The sequence below is a fragment of the Globicephala melas genome, chromosome 9 (genome assembly GCF_963455315.2).
Source record: "Globicephala melas chromosome 9, mGloMel1.2, whole genome shotgun sequence".
NCBI lineage: Eukaryota > Metazoa > Chordata > Mammalia > Artiodactyla > Delphinidae > Globicephala > Globicephala melas.
Window position 1 is genome coordinate 10,482,842 of NC_083322.1, and position 17,034 is coordinate 10,499,875.

Consider the following 17,034-nt stretch of genomic DNA (forward strand, 5'->3'; position numbering starts at 1 on the left):
TGCCATTTGAATACCTTTTGTAATTTGCCGGTATATATCCTTGTAATAAAGAAGAACAAATCTGACTCCATATTGGATCTGTTTCTTTTACTTTAAACTTTGTATTCTATTGCTTTTGCTACAAGTTAATCACTAAAGGGATGTTGCCTATGCCTTAAAGTATACATAATGGCCCTTCTCTTGGAACCCTGCCTCCCATGCTGAGCCTTAAGCTAAAATACTTTCCTTTGGCTCATATGAAACATCATGACTAGGCCCACCTGTGAATGGCTGCAGGAAAGAAGAAATTAACACATCCCCTCCAGAGTCTGGCTGGAACCAGGGAATATTTACAATAATGTATCACTTTTTTTTACTTCACCTCCTCACTTCCCCCTCTTTGTCCTGTAAAAGAAACTAGCATCCAAACCCAGACAAGTCGTTCTTTGGGACGCTAGTCCACCATCTTCTCTGTCTGCTGACTTTCTGAATTAAGTAGCCATTCCTTGCCCCAACAAATTGTCTCTCAATTTATTGGTCTGTCAGTGGGGCAAGCAGTATGAGCTTGGACTCTGTAGCATCCTTGGTCATCCATTTACTGGCCGGTTTGCTTTTTACTGATATAGATATAGCAACCACTTGGCTATTACATGGGCACAGTCTCCCTCCACCTCCAGTCTGTTGTCTTTTAGTTTCACTAGTGGCATCTTGAAACGTGGACTTTTGACATTTATTGTGGTTAATATTTCAGTTTTCTTCGGTAATGACTTTGGGAGAAACTTGAGCAAGATTACACATGAAAACTTTGCAAGGATGTGTGTTACAAATATAAACAAGGATGTCATAAGGTGTAAGTGGAATACGTCTCATATTGATGGAGAGGGACAAACGTTTGTTGCAAACCTGTACGTGCTAGGCACCTGCCCAAGTGTTTATCCATACCAAGTCATTTGATCCTTACAGAACCATTCCAAAGTAGGCAACATTGTTCCCATTTTATATCTGAGGAAACTGAGGTAGAGTTCCAATGTCTCACAGCTAGTAAGTAACATAGTTGAAATGGCCCACCCATGTAACTGTGATGGCAAAGTCATAATATTTAATTTTACAATGATAACTGTAAAGTCCCTAGCAGTTTGGACTAAAATTGACTGTGAGATAGGTGTACCCTTGGCTTGACAGTGGTGAATGTGAAAAACACCTGCAAGTTCTATTTGATCTGGCAGCTGAAAAAGTTATTGAGCATGGGCAATGTTGTACTTTTCTATGGTTGCATCACTCCTGGAACATTGTGTCCAGTGTCCAAGATAAACACAGACGGGTATTAGTTGAAGCGTTGAAAATAGGTTTTGTTTAGTAACTACTGACAGTCGAGAAAGAGCTGAGTTCTATTCCTATTTGTGGAGAGGCGACTGGAACGTTTTAAAGGGAGGATGAGAGACGGGCAAGAGTGGGAGCTCAATAGAGTTAGAGAAGTGAAAATTGCAAAGCGTCGGTCAGTATAAAGGCGACTAGACCAGCTTCGTTTGCTAACTGGCAGCTGCGGAAGTGAGGAGTCTATCCTCCCACAGAGACTGGGAGACAGAGGCCCTACCCTTCCTGAAGACTGCCTCTGCAGGGAATGGCTCTCGGGTCTTTGAGAGAGATGCTTCTGAGTCTTAAGAAACATATTCACAATTTCAAGCCCTTTGGGAGGTCAGGGGCCTGCCATCAGCTGTTGGCTAGAACTTTCTCAGCTAGGCATTTTAATGGTTGTGTGTCCTAGGGATCCGCCTTATAGAAACCGTGATAGAGTTGGTCACGTCTCTTAGCGCAGGGGTTTGCACGAGTTGTCACGTGCTGACAGTTGCACGGTTCTCAATAGCTGTCAGAATCACAGTTTCTGAGCAACATTAAATACAGAGGATGGGAACCACGATGGTGGAGTCTAAAAATCAGGTCCTATAAGAACTTCGAAAGAACAAGAGTTTAGCCTGGAAAAGGTAAAGCCTAGGGAGTCTAAGTCTAGAGATCTGGTTTGCACAGTCTTGGAAAAGGCTGCGTGGCCACAGAATGAACTCTTGAAGTTGGGAGTGTTGGAGCGAGCGGAGCTGCAAGTAAGCAGCGTAAAGTTCCTGCCAACGAAAACATTCTGTGATTGTTGCAACCAAGTGAAGACTTTAACGAAGGCGTGCTCCTTAAGTACACAAGCAGCAGGAGAGAGATCAAAAAGAATGAGGACCGAGAAAACGGGCTCTGGATAACTTGGGACGTTTGCTTGGCTCTGATGCCAAGCTGACGAAGGGTGACGGGGAAATTAACGCTTGGTTTGGAGCAAATAGCGGCCTCCGTGCCAAAGTTCAGTGACGAGCGCTCGGCAGAAACACCAGCGATGGCTTCAGGTACGAGCTAGCCTAGAAGAGAGCGCGGCACGGGAAGAAGGCAGCGGCCAGGTGAGCGGATAGTACGGCGCCCTCACCTGCGTGGACACGCGGTTCAGGCGGGGCAAGCGGCTTGCACGCGCCTCCGGCTCCCGGAAGGAGGCGGGGCCACCTCAAGCGCCGTTCACTTAAATCTGCGAGCGGGGATCGCGCGTCGCCGAGGTTCCTCAGCCGAGCGCCGAGCGGTCGATCGCCCTCGCTCCCGCAGTCTGCGCTCCGCTCGCTGGTGGCTCCACCCGCCATTATGTAAGTGCGACAACACTCCAGCGCGCCGCCTTCGTTCCCGGCGTGCGGGCTACGGGCCGGGGCGGGGAGGAGGTGGCCGCCCCTCGCCGCTCTGGCTTTCTTGGCTCCCCCGGTCCCGGATGGTGACGGCGGCGCGGGGAGACGCTGGACGGGGCGGCCCTGTCGAGGCACGCGTGGCGCCCGCATGCTTTGCCCTGCGCGCCCTGGAACCCCTTGGGGCTCGAGTCTCCCGCGTCCCCGCCGCCGCGCGCCCTGCCTGCCGTGCCCGGGCCCGCACGCCAGGAGCGCGGCTCGCTCCGTGCTCCGCCCTGGAGACCAAATGTACTGACGATTTCGCGCGCTGTTTAATTACCTAGAAGTTCTAATGTGGCGTTTTTATGTTTTTAATGCAGAGACCAGTAATCCGTTATGGAGCATGCTATTACCCCGTTGGAACCCCTGCTTCCCACTGGTATTGTATTTCTTAATACGTTTTACACTGACATTGACGTGCGCACCCCCAGATCCCTGATGAGGTTAAGAGGGCTGGACTCCAGACCCAGAATGGTATCCAATCTGCCTCAGATGTCCTCCATTTAGGCATATTACTCAACCTCTCTTGTGCCTCAGTTTCCTTATCTGAAAAAAACGAGGATAGTTTTTAGTCCTTGCGGTGTAGAGTTGTGAGGGCTAAAAGATGATGTATTTTATGCCCTTCACCTGGAGAAGACGACTCCCTGCTTGTAATGTGAGCTCTTAGGCTCTTAACAGTCTGAACTTATCTCTATCAGTAGAACATTAGACGCCAAAGGGGTAAAGGTCAGTCTTTATTGCCTTTATTATTGCCTGCCCGTTTGTAATCCATGGAAAATGCCAGAGGTTACCCAATAAAAAATGCTTTAAAGATATAATACTCAAGAATTTTTATTATTTCTAAGTGTAAAGGCATTGTAATTCACCTGGAAATAGATGGAAGAATGAGTTCTTTGAAGCTAATTGTCGCATTCATTATCGAGTGTAGTAACTGACTTGTGTGCTAATTGCGTGATAAACATTTATTTACCAGTTTTTATTGTGTTTCTGTTGTGTAGAACTTCTAGTTTATCAGTTCATCAATTTAAATAGAATGCATAGCTTTTTCATGTTTAAAGTTTTCTCTAAACCCATGAATTCACGAGTATTTTGGGGAGGGGGCGGGATATTGAATTTGATCTGAACTTGTCAGCTTTCCCACATCCTGGGAGCATTTATGGTAAAACAATCAAAGGATAATAACAGTAGGGAACACTGACTCCTTCCTCTCCAGTCATTTGCTGTGCTAAGTTGTTTATATATACTTCATATCTTATTTTACAGGTAAAGGAAACAGGTAGTAATGGAGCTAGAATCTGAACCGAGATATGTTTACATTGACTTAGTTAAGAGGTTGGGTGTTTAATCATAACTAAACGGCTTCTCCTAAGTTAACAAAAGCACTGGCAAACATAAATGTTTTGCAAATGAAATTTCATAGTTCTGTTATCCAACAGTAGCGGCACTAATAGCATTTCCAAGAGAGAACATTGGATTCAGGTGGCCTGTTGACGTTAAGATTTGTTACTAAATCTAAGTGCTTTAGTTAGAAAGGAGGATTTCTAGTGTTTTCTAGGTTTAGTGAGATATGTCATATAGATAGTGCTGCTTAGTAAAGGTTGGAGTGAGGCAACAGAGTCTCTGGCTTTAAATCTTAGCTTTGCTGGTTGTATTTCAGTTTCTTCATCTATAAAATAGGAATCTTTCGCAGCGTTACTGTGAATATAAATGAGTTGTAAAACACGTAAAGCGCTTGGCTTCAAGCTATTAGATTCAGCAGTAAGGCTAACATGGTTGGATCTCTGGGTCAGTGCTGAGATAGAAAAGGTCTGGAGCAATAGAAAAGTAGGAAATAGTAGGAAACACAGGCAGTTCTGCTCCCTCTGTGTTCTATCAAAGGCTTAGGAAGGAGGCCTAGACTCGTCAAGTTAGACATGTGTAAGCTCCTCACTGGGACAGGGCATGTAGGGGAACTGTCAAGAGCCGTGATATCCTCTATGAAGCACAGATCTACCAGGCAGAATCCCGAGCTCCTTTGAGGAGATCTTTGGGATTTACTGGTTCTCCTAGTTTCCTCCTGTTCCTAAGGGTAAAAGTTTATACAGATTCCTATCTCTTCTCAAACACTGGACTAGAAGCACGGGCTCCCTAGAAGTTTACTTCGACTCTAGATAAATGAGGGATGTTTAAAAACAGAAAAGTGTATGATGAGGGGCCCTTGCAACGCCTGGCCTCTTATAGTAATTTGGTAAGTATTCGAGGTTAACTTTACATTTAGAGGGATTCCCTTCATCAAACAGACACTTAATACTTTACAGCAGAGAGGTAGTTTTTGTATTGATAACTTCTGTGGATTTAATTTTTAGGCATGATGTACCTGTGATGTGTACCCAGATGTAGTATAGCAGGCATCCTGACAAACTGATTCTCTTCAGATTAACTAATTGCTAGGTGGACCAAAATGCACATCTCTGGAATGATCATTAGCTCAGGGAGATATATATTTTTAATCTTTGTTTTTTGTAACTAAAGTAAATGGTTATTATTTAAAGAAAAACGACTAACCTAGAATGTGAAAGTTTCCTGTAATCCCTCTTCTGGAAATAACCATTATTAAGGTGGCATTTTTTTAAAATATATTTTTAAAATTTATTTGGCTGCATCGGGTCTTTGTTGCGGCATGCGGGATCTTTCGTTGAGGCGTGGGGGGCTTCTCTCTAGTTGTGGGGGGCGGGCTGCAGAGCGCACGGGCTCAGTAGTTGTGGCACAGGGGCTGTAGAGCGTGTGGGCTTAGTTGCCCCGTGGCATGTAGGATGGATCCCAGTTCCCCCACCAGGGATCAGACCTGCGTCCCTTGCACTGGAAGGCAGGTTCTTAACGACTGAACCACCAGGGAAGTCCCAAGGTGGAATGTTATGAATATTTATTTTTGTACATATAACCCAGTATATTATTATTCTTGTTTTAAATAAAATGGATTTATATTATAAATTGTTTTGTAAATTACTCTTGGAGCAGTGGGTGAAAACATATCAATATTCTTCTATTACAAAGATTATTATAGATTCTGTGTGCTCTTTGTTCATTTTTCAAAAATAGAAGTATTTCTATATGTTAAACAATGCAAGTGAGTAAATATTACAAATCTTATTCAATGATTATTTAACAATTCATGTATTGGGCAGTATCCAATGTAGCAAACAGAAAGGAGCTTGGAGGAGCTGTACAAAATGAAAGACTTTATAGGCAGAAGGGGGCAGGAACAAGGAAGTTATACTAGCAAAAGGTAGATTGGTTCTAGCAAGGTCACTTTCCTTTAGGGGATGGTAAGGGTCTGTCAGGCAGATTACTTCACTAGTGCTGATAGGGTGATTCCTGACTGGCTGGTTTAAGATTCCATTTTGGGGAGAGCTGAAGCTGTACATAATTGGGTTAAGTATTAAGTCTGGGTTTGGGGATGTGGCATACATGACTCCATTTTGGGCCTGTTGTCTTGTTTTTAGCACTGCAGGGAAAAATCTCCATAGCAGAGATTGTCATTTTAAATCTCTAAATTGTGTTTTTCTAAATTTGTGTGTGTGTGTGTGTGTGTGTGTATGACCTGTTTTATGCCCTTTCCTGCAGCTTTTTTCACTTACTACTTTATGATGGTCCATACGTGTAGATACCCCAACTTTTTTTTTTTTTTAATGGGCAGTATAGACACAAAAGAGCTAGGCTTTCTTAATAGACATTTAGGTTATTTCTAGTTTTTCTTATTATAATCTATAATGCATATCTTTGATTATATTATTTTTGCATATTTATGTGAGTTTATCAGTAGGATAAATTTCCAGAAATGGAATTACTGGATCTAAGGATATGTTTGCATTTCTGTTGTCTAGAGGAACTGACAAGTAGCTAGTGTATGTCCTTTGATACTAGATGCTGTGGAGGATACAAAAGTGATCCCTTCTATCCAGGAGCTTATGGTCTTGTTGGAATCAAGAACAAAACAAGACAGATTCTAGTTAGATGTTAAATTATGTCTGATAGGACCCACATAGGAACCGTGGGGACTGGGGAGAAGATGAGGGCAGTCTGGAGTAGGCAGAGAAATGATGGGATGGACAGGTGTCAAGTGGACATCCAGAAAAGCACTGGATTTAAATTGTGAGAGGCCTGGGGGGAAGCACAGAGCACTGCAGGCACTAGGCCTTCCTTGAGTGAGAGCTCAGTGCTGCATCTGTGGCCATGAACTAATTCAGTTCATCTGGTGGCGAGTGAGGAAGAAATAAGGTTGGAGAGAACAGATGGAGGTTTTGGAAGAATGGTTGAGCAGTGAGGGTATAACCACAGTGTGGAGGATAGATTTATTGCAAGGTAGGAGATAGAAAACTTTGGAAAGTTTGTGTCCTTCTGCCTTTGGAACATTTTATACAAAGCAGCCTTTTGTGTACCTTAAAACTCAATTAAATTGTGTCATCCATGTCATGGTTCAGCATTGCTAATCATACACAGGTTAAAGTCCTTATTCTGACCTTAAAGGCCCTTCGTGATCAGACTCTTTTTTTTTTCGATACGCGGGCCTCTCACCATTGTGGCCTCTCCCCTTGCGGAGCACAGGCTCCGGACGCGCAGGCTCAGCGGCCATGGCTCACGGGCCCAGCCGCTCCACGGCATGTGGGATCTTCCCGGACCAGGGCACGAGCTCGTGTCCCCTGCATCGGCAGGTGGACTCTCAATCACTGCGCCACCAGGGAAGCCCGTGATCTGACTCTTAACCACTATTCCAGAATACTTTATCACCTCTCTGTGTCCAAGCCAAGCTGAACTCCCCACTGTTTACTTATGTGAACATTTATTGGAGCTTCAATACTTTCGCCTTAGCTCATGCTACGTTTATCACCTCGAATGTTCATTTTCAATCCTTAGAATTGTTATTCTAAAATTTTAGCCATTCCGGTGAGTGTGTAGAGGAATCTGTGGTTTTAATTTGCATTTCCCTTATGGCAGAATGCTGACCTTGTCACTTGTTTATTGGTTGTACATCTTTGGGAAATGTTTGTCTCTTGCCATTTTTCTTTTCTTTTTCTTTTTTTTAAGTATAGTTGATTTTTAATGTTTCAGGCATACAGAGTGATTCAGTTATACATATATCTGTAGCTATATCTATATATCTATTCTTTTTCAGATTCTTTTCCAGTATAGGTTATTACAAGGTATTGAATATAGTTCCCTGTGCTATACAATAGGTCCTTGGTGTTTATCTGTTTTATGTATAGTAGTGTGTATCTATTAATCCCAAATCCCTGATTTATCCCTTCCCTCTATTTCCCCTTTGGGAACCATAAATTTGTTTTCTGTGTCTGTGGGTCTGTTTCTGTTTCGTAAGTAAGTTCCTTTGTATCATTTTTTTAGATTCTGCATAAGTGATACCATATGATATTTACCTTTGTCTGACTTCACTTAGTATGATAATCTCTAGGTCCATCCATGTTGTTGCAAATGGCATTATTCCATTTTTTTATGGCTGAGTAATATTCCGTTGTTTATATATGCCCCGTCTTTTTTATCCATTCATCTATCAGTGGACATTAGGTTTCTAACATGTCTTGGCTATTATAAATAGTGCTGCTGTGAACATTGGGGTGCACGTATCTTTTTGAATTAGAGTTTTCATCTTTTCCAGATGTGTGCCCAGGAGTGGGATTGCTGGATCATATGGTAGCTCTATTTTTAGTTTTTTAAGGAACCTCCATACTGTACTCCATTGTGGCTGCACCAGTATACATTCTCATTAATAGTGTAGGAGGGTTCCCTTTTCTCTACACCCTCTCCAGCATTTATTATTTATAGACTTTTTGATGATGGTTATTCTTGACATTTTTCGATTGGGTTGTCTGTGATTTTTTTAAAGAATTTAATTTGTAGGAGTTTCTTTTTCTTAATTGAGATATAATTGATATATAATGTTGTATTACTTTTGCTTTGATACATGTATATATTGCAAAATGATTACCAAGTAGGAGTTTCTTTGTTTTCTGGATACATAGTCCTTTGTCTTGATTTTCTCATCAATAAAATAGAATGACACTTTCCAAGGAGAGTTATGAAGGTTAAAGAGCATCTGTAAAGCATTTAACACTGATACATAGTAAGAATGCAGCCATTTTAGTTATTTTGCTCATTGACTTCTTAACGTTTTATCTAAAGGTTTTTTTAAATTGGTGAAGAGTAATGTTTAACTGGTAAGCACATACTATTGCTATTTTAAACTCTGTAAGTATAGATGCATTTTCAAAATATTCTTAAAAATCTGGATTTTTTTTTGCTTTAGTGTCTGTGATCATTTCAGTTTTTATCATCAAGCTTTATATTTAGAACTCCATATGTTTGAAAGTAAAGTATTTTAAATACTTCATAGCTAAAATAAAAGTGAAGAGTAAAACCATCCTTAGAATCATTATTTTACGTGTGCTTATTTCACAAACCTATGACATAGAGCAAATAATTACAGAGGTTTTAATTTCTGGCTTACTAAAAATACTGATATTTAAACATTTTTGTAAACTTTCACAACATAGTACATATGCATTATAAAAAGTTAGGAGATATGGACAAACAAAAATGAAATAAAAATGCTGTATTTCAGCCTCTCAGAGATTACCACTGTTATCTCCATGTTTGTGAACATTTAGTGTGTGTATATTCATATTTATATCCCTCCAGATACTTTCTGTGTATAGTTAGGTGTTTTTAAAGCAAAATGAGAACATACTGTGAGTTGCTTTATTCTGTTCATAACTCTACTTTTCCATGTCAAATGTCAGTGTCTAATACCCAACCATATTTAAATTTTCTCATTTTCAAAACAACTTTTCCAGGTGCTTGTTCCAAACTAGGACTACCTGTGCATTTGGTTCAGTCTTTTAAAATCCAGCACAGTTGTCCCTCACATTTTTAAATCCCCCTTAACATTGAGTATTGACATCTATTTATTTTTATTTTTGGCTGCGTTGGGTCTTTGTTGCTGCGCATGGGGGTTACTCTTCGTTACAGTTTGCAGGCTTCTCATTGTGGTGGCTCCTCTTGTTGTGGAGCACGGGCTCTAGGCGCGTGGGCTTCAGTAGTTGTGGCTCGCGGGCTCAAGAGCACAGGCTCAGTAGTTGGCCCACGGGCTTAGTTGCTCCGCGGCATGTGGAATCTTCCCAGACCAGGGCTCGAACCCGTGTCCCCTGCATTGGCAGGCGGATTCTTAACCACTGCACCACCAGGGAAGTCCCAAGTATTGGCATCTTAAATAAAGTGTTTATATCCCTCTTAAGCTGATATGATGGAATAAAAAAATACAGCAGTTTGGTATGAATCATCATTCACTTAGAAGTATATATAATAAACTGTAACTGAAAAGTTCCATTTTATTTTCCCCACGTAATTTCATCATAAATTTGTGCTAGAAAGCCTTTTATCTATCACTCTCCATTTCTTTGCAAAAAGATTATATACATTTAAATTTTGAAAGGATTCCTGTGACCATAATGCTCTTGGGAGTTATTTCTTCCAAACTGAATTACCATTGTTGAGGTTTATTATGAATCAAATTACCATTTTAAGTATTATGAGCACACACTTGATCAAGTCAGCATAATTGTATTACACATTTTTGTAACAACTAACATTTACATGACACTGTGTGCTGGGCATAGTTTTAATGCTTCAACAGGGTAAAACCTATAGAAAAGTTCTGGACCTAGAAGTCCGGGTTTGAGTTTTAGGCATCCTCTTCGCTAGTTATGTGACCTTGGGCATGACACTCAATTTCTTAGAGCCTTAGTTTCTTTATGGAAAGTAGGAATATATACAAATGTGAACTCCTTGGTCAAATTTAAGCTAGTATAAAAAGCAAGTTTAAGTAGAGTCTATGTATATGTAAAATATTTTGTATTAGATCAACTTTATTATATTGATTATTACATTTTGAAATCCATTCATTTTTCTAATTCTCAAAGGAGATAGCTATTTATTTAGTAATGTGTTCCCTTAGGGCTACCAAAACTATTTTTTCCTGGATTCTGTATTTTTCTTCCACGCTTGTTGAATTTATTATTTCTAGATGCACGAAATTATTTATAGTGGTCATAGTTTTTTGATGCCTCATGGTTAAGTGGAAATGAATCTGGGAATATCTCAGATTCATTCATATACTAGTATTCATATACTAGTATAGTATTCCTGCCATCTCTTGTATTTCTGGAACTTAATTTCCATGGAAAATGCCTAAGTTTGTAAAAGGAGTATAAAACCTGAAGATGGATATTAGCGTTCCCCACTTTACTAGAAGCTAATTTGGGAATCCCTGGGTAACCTGTATCTAGAGTTCTGGCTGCTTTGTGATATAAATGTGTACTGGCCACATGCATCAGTAGTTCTGTGCATTTTGCAGCAACAGATCTCTCAAGAGCCCTTGGTGACGACATTCATTGGTACCAAACATAGTCCTAAACTGTTAACTCCCTTCTGTAATCTCTATTTAGCAAATCCTTATAAGAATGACATAAGGGTAGATCTGAGTTATTTGCATTTGCCTTTATTTTTAAATTACAGGTGAAAAATTCTTCAATATATAGTAGCAAGATGCCTCTTAGTCACATAGCCCAACTAGTTAAGCGTTCTTGTTAGACATTCTGGTTTGTTCTCTTCTTTAGATCTGGGCTATCTAATATCTGTGGCTGTTGAGCATTTGAAGTATGGCTAGTGTGACTGAAGCACTGAGTTTGTAATTTAAGTGTGAAAAGCAAAACCGCATCAGTTATTAGAAAAATTTTAACTGTTTGGAACAGTGTATTAGTTTACTGGGGTTGCCGTAACAAAGTGCCATTGATTGGCTGGATTAAACAAGTTTATCTTCTCACAGTTCTCGGGCTGGAAGTCCAAGACTAAGGTGTTGGCAGGGTTGGTTTCTCCTGAGGCCTCTCCTTGGATTGCAGATGGCTGCCTTCTCTCTGTGTCCTCACATGTTGCCCCTTGGTCTGTGGGTCATCTGTGTTCTAATCTATTTTTATAAGGGTACCAGTCCTATTGGATTAGTCCCACTCATAGGACTTCATTTTACCTTAATTACCCCTTTAAAGGCCCTATCTCCAAATACAGTCACTTTCTGAGGTGCAGGAGGTTAGGACTTCAGCACAGGAATTTATGCGGGACACAATTCAGCCCAAAAGAAATAGTGTATGTCAGTTTACTTTTTCAGCTGTAAACTTCTCAGCTTTAAAAAAAATTGACTCGGTCCACGTTTCAGAATTCTCATGATTACCAAGTAAAGGGAGGTTTTAATATCACTCCATTTGAATATAGCTGGTGGATGAATTAAAAAGTCAATGTCAGTCTCTTACTTAGTTGCTGTTTTGTACTTTTATACAAAATTTTCTCTATTCATTCAACACTTCCTGAGCATCTAAATTTCATATGTACTTTAAAATTTTCTAGTGGCCTCTTCAAAAAGGTAAAACAGGTGAACTTTATCTTTAATGTCTAAAATGATATAATTTCAACATGTAATGAGAAATAAACGATTGTTAATGCCGTAGTTGAATTTTTTTGTACTAAATCTTCAAACTCCATGTTTAGTTTACACTTCTAGCACGTCTCAAATCAGATGCTAAATTTTCATTAGAGATACTTTAGTTTGATAATTTGTCAAATACTTTGTTTTTATTCTATCAGCAAGGGTGAGCTCACAGACTCATACTTTTGGGATAAACTTGATACACAGGGAATAAAATGTTTCTTTTCCACAGAAAGCCTTTGGAGACAGGTGTTGGAGCTAGGAGTACAACCTGGGTTTTCTGACTGTTTTTCCTAGTATCAACATGGCTTTTTTGTTGTTTAAATTAAAGTGCTGTGCCTGCTTTGAAACTTGGAAAACTGGCAGGTGTTTTTGTTTGTTTGTTTTTAAAGAAATTTTCATCCCTTTGTGGATGGCACATAGCCCTCAGGCTAAAGCTTCTGCTTAACGATTGTGATGTCTTTGCTCTCCAGGGATAGCTAAGAAATCGAAGAGGCAAACTAGTGGATTTTCCAGTTTCAAGGGTTAATCCTCTTTACTCATCTGCCCAATTAGAAATCTAGCCCAGGTAGTCTTCAAGTCTCCTGCGTGTTAAGGGGAAATTGGCTGCTTTGACTCTTAATGCTTTTCCTTGTGTATAACTCATAATTGTTGGACTCCTTTCTTTTTATTCTCTTCAATTTATTTCTCACTTACTAAGACTTTGCTGTCATAACTACACTTTGTGTGTTTGTAGTTTAACTTTTCCATGTATTTTACTTGATTTTCATACTTGCCTTAATTTTTGTTGTTCTTTTAATTTGTTTCATTTATTTAATTTGTTTCATTTATTAATTTGTTTCATTCTTAATGGCCAAATTGTTTCTTTTGCCGTAGGTACCATCTCATTAACTTTATAAGCCATCTTTTCCACGTGATCTAGAGAATCAATTTCCTTTGTTTTGGTGGTATTAAGTCTCTGCGGCATCCTCCGAGCACACCTTTTCCATATTAGTGTTGTAATAGCTACATGCTTTCCGAAACAAAAGCTTCTAAAGTGAGTTTAAAAATAATCTTAATTAAAAAAAAACTTGTAAATTGGTCCTTTGTAGCATTATCAGAAATAATACTGTTCTTTTAGACAAAACAATTGAAAATATCAAGTGAGGAGCTGTGGAGGCAGCTGTAATATTCGCAGTGCTAGAATGTCATGGCTTGGTCACACCAAAAAGGAAAAAAATCTTCTGTGGTTTTTGATACATTAACACCAGATGTCTTTGGAGGTTCTCTAGGAAAATGAGGTGTGTTTGTGCATTAACTTCTCATTCAAATGAATTCTCTTTTTTTCTTGGTTAAATCCATCAGAAAGAGTTATTCTTTGTAGGTGGAAAACAGATGCTCAAACAAATGGATTTCATTCTGAGGGTATTTCTGTATCTTTATCACACCATTGTCTTTGAAGGTGTTCATTTATCACTGTGGAATAGTTTCTTTTGTTTTTATGACTTTACAGAATTTAAGCTTTTGATTTACTCTTAGGCCGTGTGTAAATTGTATAAATTGGGCTTGTGGCCCAGTTGCCGCTGTTTACGTTGAGGCAACTTTATTTTTCTGTTTCAAAGTAGGAAAACTACTCTTGCAGTTTATTCTTAATGTGAGTAAAAGTGCTGTGAGTACTGAATCCTGTGTGGAGAGAAGACTTTAGAAATCCTTAGTGTTGTGGGGCAAGTGTGTCTTTGGTATCGCCCCTCTGAGATGGCTCTCCAACTTTTTTGCTTGAACATGTTCCGGTAGTTCTGACTTTTTGAGAAATTACATACTCTTGTTGGTCAACTGATTGTTTAAAATGTGTACTTAAGCTGAAATTGACCTTTAGTTCTTTTATTTTTCAACTGAAATCATACAGAAGACTTTGACTTACGTTCTACTTAATTGCCTTCAAATACTGACAGACCTTAACCAGATTTTTCTTCCTTTTTTCTCTTTTTCCAGGCTAAATATTGTAGTCATGTATTCAATAGTTATTGGAGTGATTGCCGTGTACCAGGAACCATTCTAGGCAGTGGAAGACATAGGAGCAATTTTCCTTACATTTCTTATTTCTCAGTTCCACTATCCCAGTATAGGCATCAGTAATCTACTCCTGAAAAATGAGATGTTCTTCTCCAGAACACTTACTGAGAGCCTGTTTTCCATTTTTTTTTAAAAAAAAGACTTTATTTTTTTAGGGTAGTTTCAGGTTTACAACAAAATTGAGAGGAAGGTGTATAGAGTTCTCATAGACCCCCTACACGTGCATAGATAGCCTCCCCCATTGTCAGCATCCTCCACCAGAGTGGTACATTTATTACAGATGATGAACCGACAGTGATAGATCAAAATCACCAAAGTCCGTAGTTTACTGTAGGGTTCACTCTTGGTGTTGTACCTTCGATGGGTTTGGACAAATGTGTAATGAAATATATCTATCCTTATAGAATCATAACAGCATTTTCACTGCCCTAAAATCCTTTGTGCTCTGCATATTTATTCCCCCCCACATTGATTTTTTAAATTTTTTTCCATAATTTTGCCTTTTCCAGAATGTCGTGTAGTTAGAATCGTACAGTATGTAGTTTTTTCATGTTGGCTTCTTTTACCTATTAATATGCATTTAAGGTTCCTCCATGTCTTCTCATGGCTTGACAGCTCATTTCTCCTTAGCACTGAATAATATTCCATGATCTGGATGTACCACAGTTTACCCATTCACCTACTGAAAGACTTCTTGGTTGCTTCTGAGTTTTGACAGTTATGAATAAAGTTGTGATAAACATCCATGTGCAGTTTTTGTGAGGACATAAGTTTTCAACACCTTTGGGTAAAAACCGAGGAAGGTGATTGCTGGATCATAGGGTAAGATAAAGTTGAGTTTTGTAAGAAACCACCCAACTATCTTCCAAAGGGGCTGTACGTTTTACTGTCCCACCAGCAATGAATGAGAGTTCCTGTTGCTCCACTTCCTCACCAGCATTTGGTGTTGTCAGTGTTCTAGGTTTTGGCCATTCTCATAGGTGTGTAGTTGTGTCTGTGATATTGTTTTAACATGTGTTTCCCTGATGACGATCGATGTGGAGCTTGTTTTCTCGTGCTTATTTGGCACATGTATAACTTGTTTTGGTGAGGCCTTTGTTAAGGTCTTTGGCTCATTTTTTAATTGAGTTTTCTTATTGTTGAGTTTTAAATGTTTCTTTGTATATTTTGAAGAAAAGTCCTTTATCAGATCTATCTTTTGAAAATATTTACTACCAGGCTGTGGCTTGTCTTCTCATTCTCTTGACATTGTCCTTTGCAGAGCAGAAGTTTTTCTTTTTTTTTTTTTTTTTTGCGGTACTCGGGCCTCTCACCGTTGTGGCCTCTTCCGTTGCGGAGCACAGGCTCCAGACGCGCAGGCTCGGTGGCCATGGCTCACGGGCCCAGCCGCTCCGTGCGGCATGTGGGATCTTCCCGGACCGGGGCACGAACCCATGTACCCTGCATGGGCAGGCGGACTGTCAACCACTGCGCCACCAGGGAAGCCCAAGAGTAGAAGTTTTTAATGTTAAGGAAGACCAGTTTATTTTTTCTTTCATGGATTGTGCTTTTAGTTGTTGTACCTAAGAAGGCATCACCATATGCATAGTCATCTAGGTTTACTTCTTATGTCTTAGTAATTTTGAAGTTTTGTAGTTTACATTTGGGTCTTTGATCCATTTTCATTTGATTTCTGTGAAGGCTGTAAGGTCTGTGTCTACATTCATATTTTTGTATGTGTATGTCCAGTTGTTCCAGAACCATTTGTTGAAGAGACTGTCTTTGCTCCATTGTATTGCCTTTATTCCTTTCATAAAGATCAGTTGTATTTATGAGGGTCTATTTCTGGGCTCTTTATTATTTTCCTTTGATATATTTGTCTGTTATTTCTGATACCACACTGGGAAAGCTTTGAGTTTCTCACCATTAAGTGTGATGTTTGCTGTAGGTATTTTGGAGATAGTCTTTATTAAGTTGGGAACATTCCCCTCTATCCCTAGTTTACTGAGAGGTTTTATCATGAATGGGCGTTGGATTTTCCAAATGTTTTTTCTGTATGTAGTGAAATGATCATGTTATTTTTCATTTTTAGTCTGCTGATGTGATGGATTACATTAATTGATTTTTGAATCAGTCTTGCATACCTGAAATAAATCGCACTTGGTTGTGGTGTATAATTCTCTCCATACAATTTTTGGATTCAATTTGCTAATATATTCTTGAGGATTTTTGTGTGTATGATCACGAGAGATCTGTAGTTTTATTGTAATATCTTTGTCTGGTTTTAGCATTAGGGTAATGGGGGCCTCATAGAATGAGTTAGGAAGTATTCCTTCTGCTTCTATCCTATGAAAGAGATTGTATAGAATTTGTATGATTTTCTCCTTAAATATTTCGTAGAATTCACCAGTGAACCCATCTGGGTCTCATGTTTTCTGTTTTGCAAGGTTATTATTGATTCAATTTCTTTAATAGATGTAGACCTCTTCAGATCATTTATTTCTTCTTGTGTGAGTGCTGGCAGACTTTCAAGGAATACGTCCATTTCATCTAGATTATCAAAAATTTGTGGGCATAGAGTTGTTCATTTTATTCTTTTAATATCTTTTTAATTTCCCTGGGATCTGGAGGGATGACCTCTCTTCCATTTCTGCGTTTTCCATTATTTTAAACTGTAGCATTTGCAGAATATTGAGAATCCTGATCAGAAAGGTTTTGATAAATCATCAGAGGAGAGAATAGTGCTTTAGGATTCCAAAA

At 39.4% G+C, this 17,034-nt stretch overlaps 1 protein-coding gene across 6 annotated transcripts in view; it reads left to right on the forward strand.

Moving 5' to 3' along the window:
• The first annotated feature begins 2,567 nt into the window (after positions 1–2,567).
• Positions 2,568–17,034, forward strand: part of TPK1 (thiamin pyrophosphokinase 1) — a 361,659-nt gene continuing 347,192 nt past the window's right edge. For 4 of the 6 annotated variants that reach the window (XM_060304971.1, XM_060304967.1, XM_030854097.2 and 1 more), the window contains exon 1: positions 2,697–3,096. In XM_060304971.1, coding sequence (XP_060160954.1) covers positions 3,054–3,096 — 43 coding nt within the window. In that variant the 5' untranslated portion in view covers positions 2,697–3,053. Of the gene's footprint in view, positions 2,646–2,696; positions 3,097–17,034 lie in introns of those variants that run through there. The other 2 variants (XM_060304968.1, XM_060304970.1) reach the window with 2 other exon arrangements.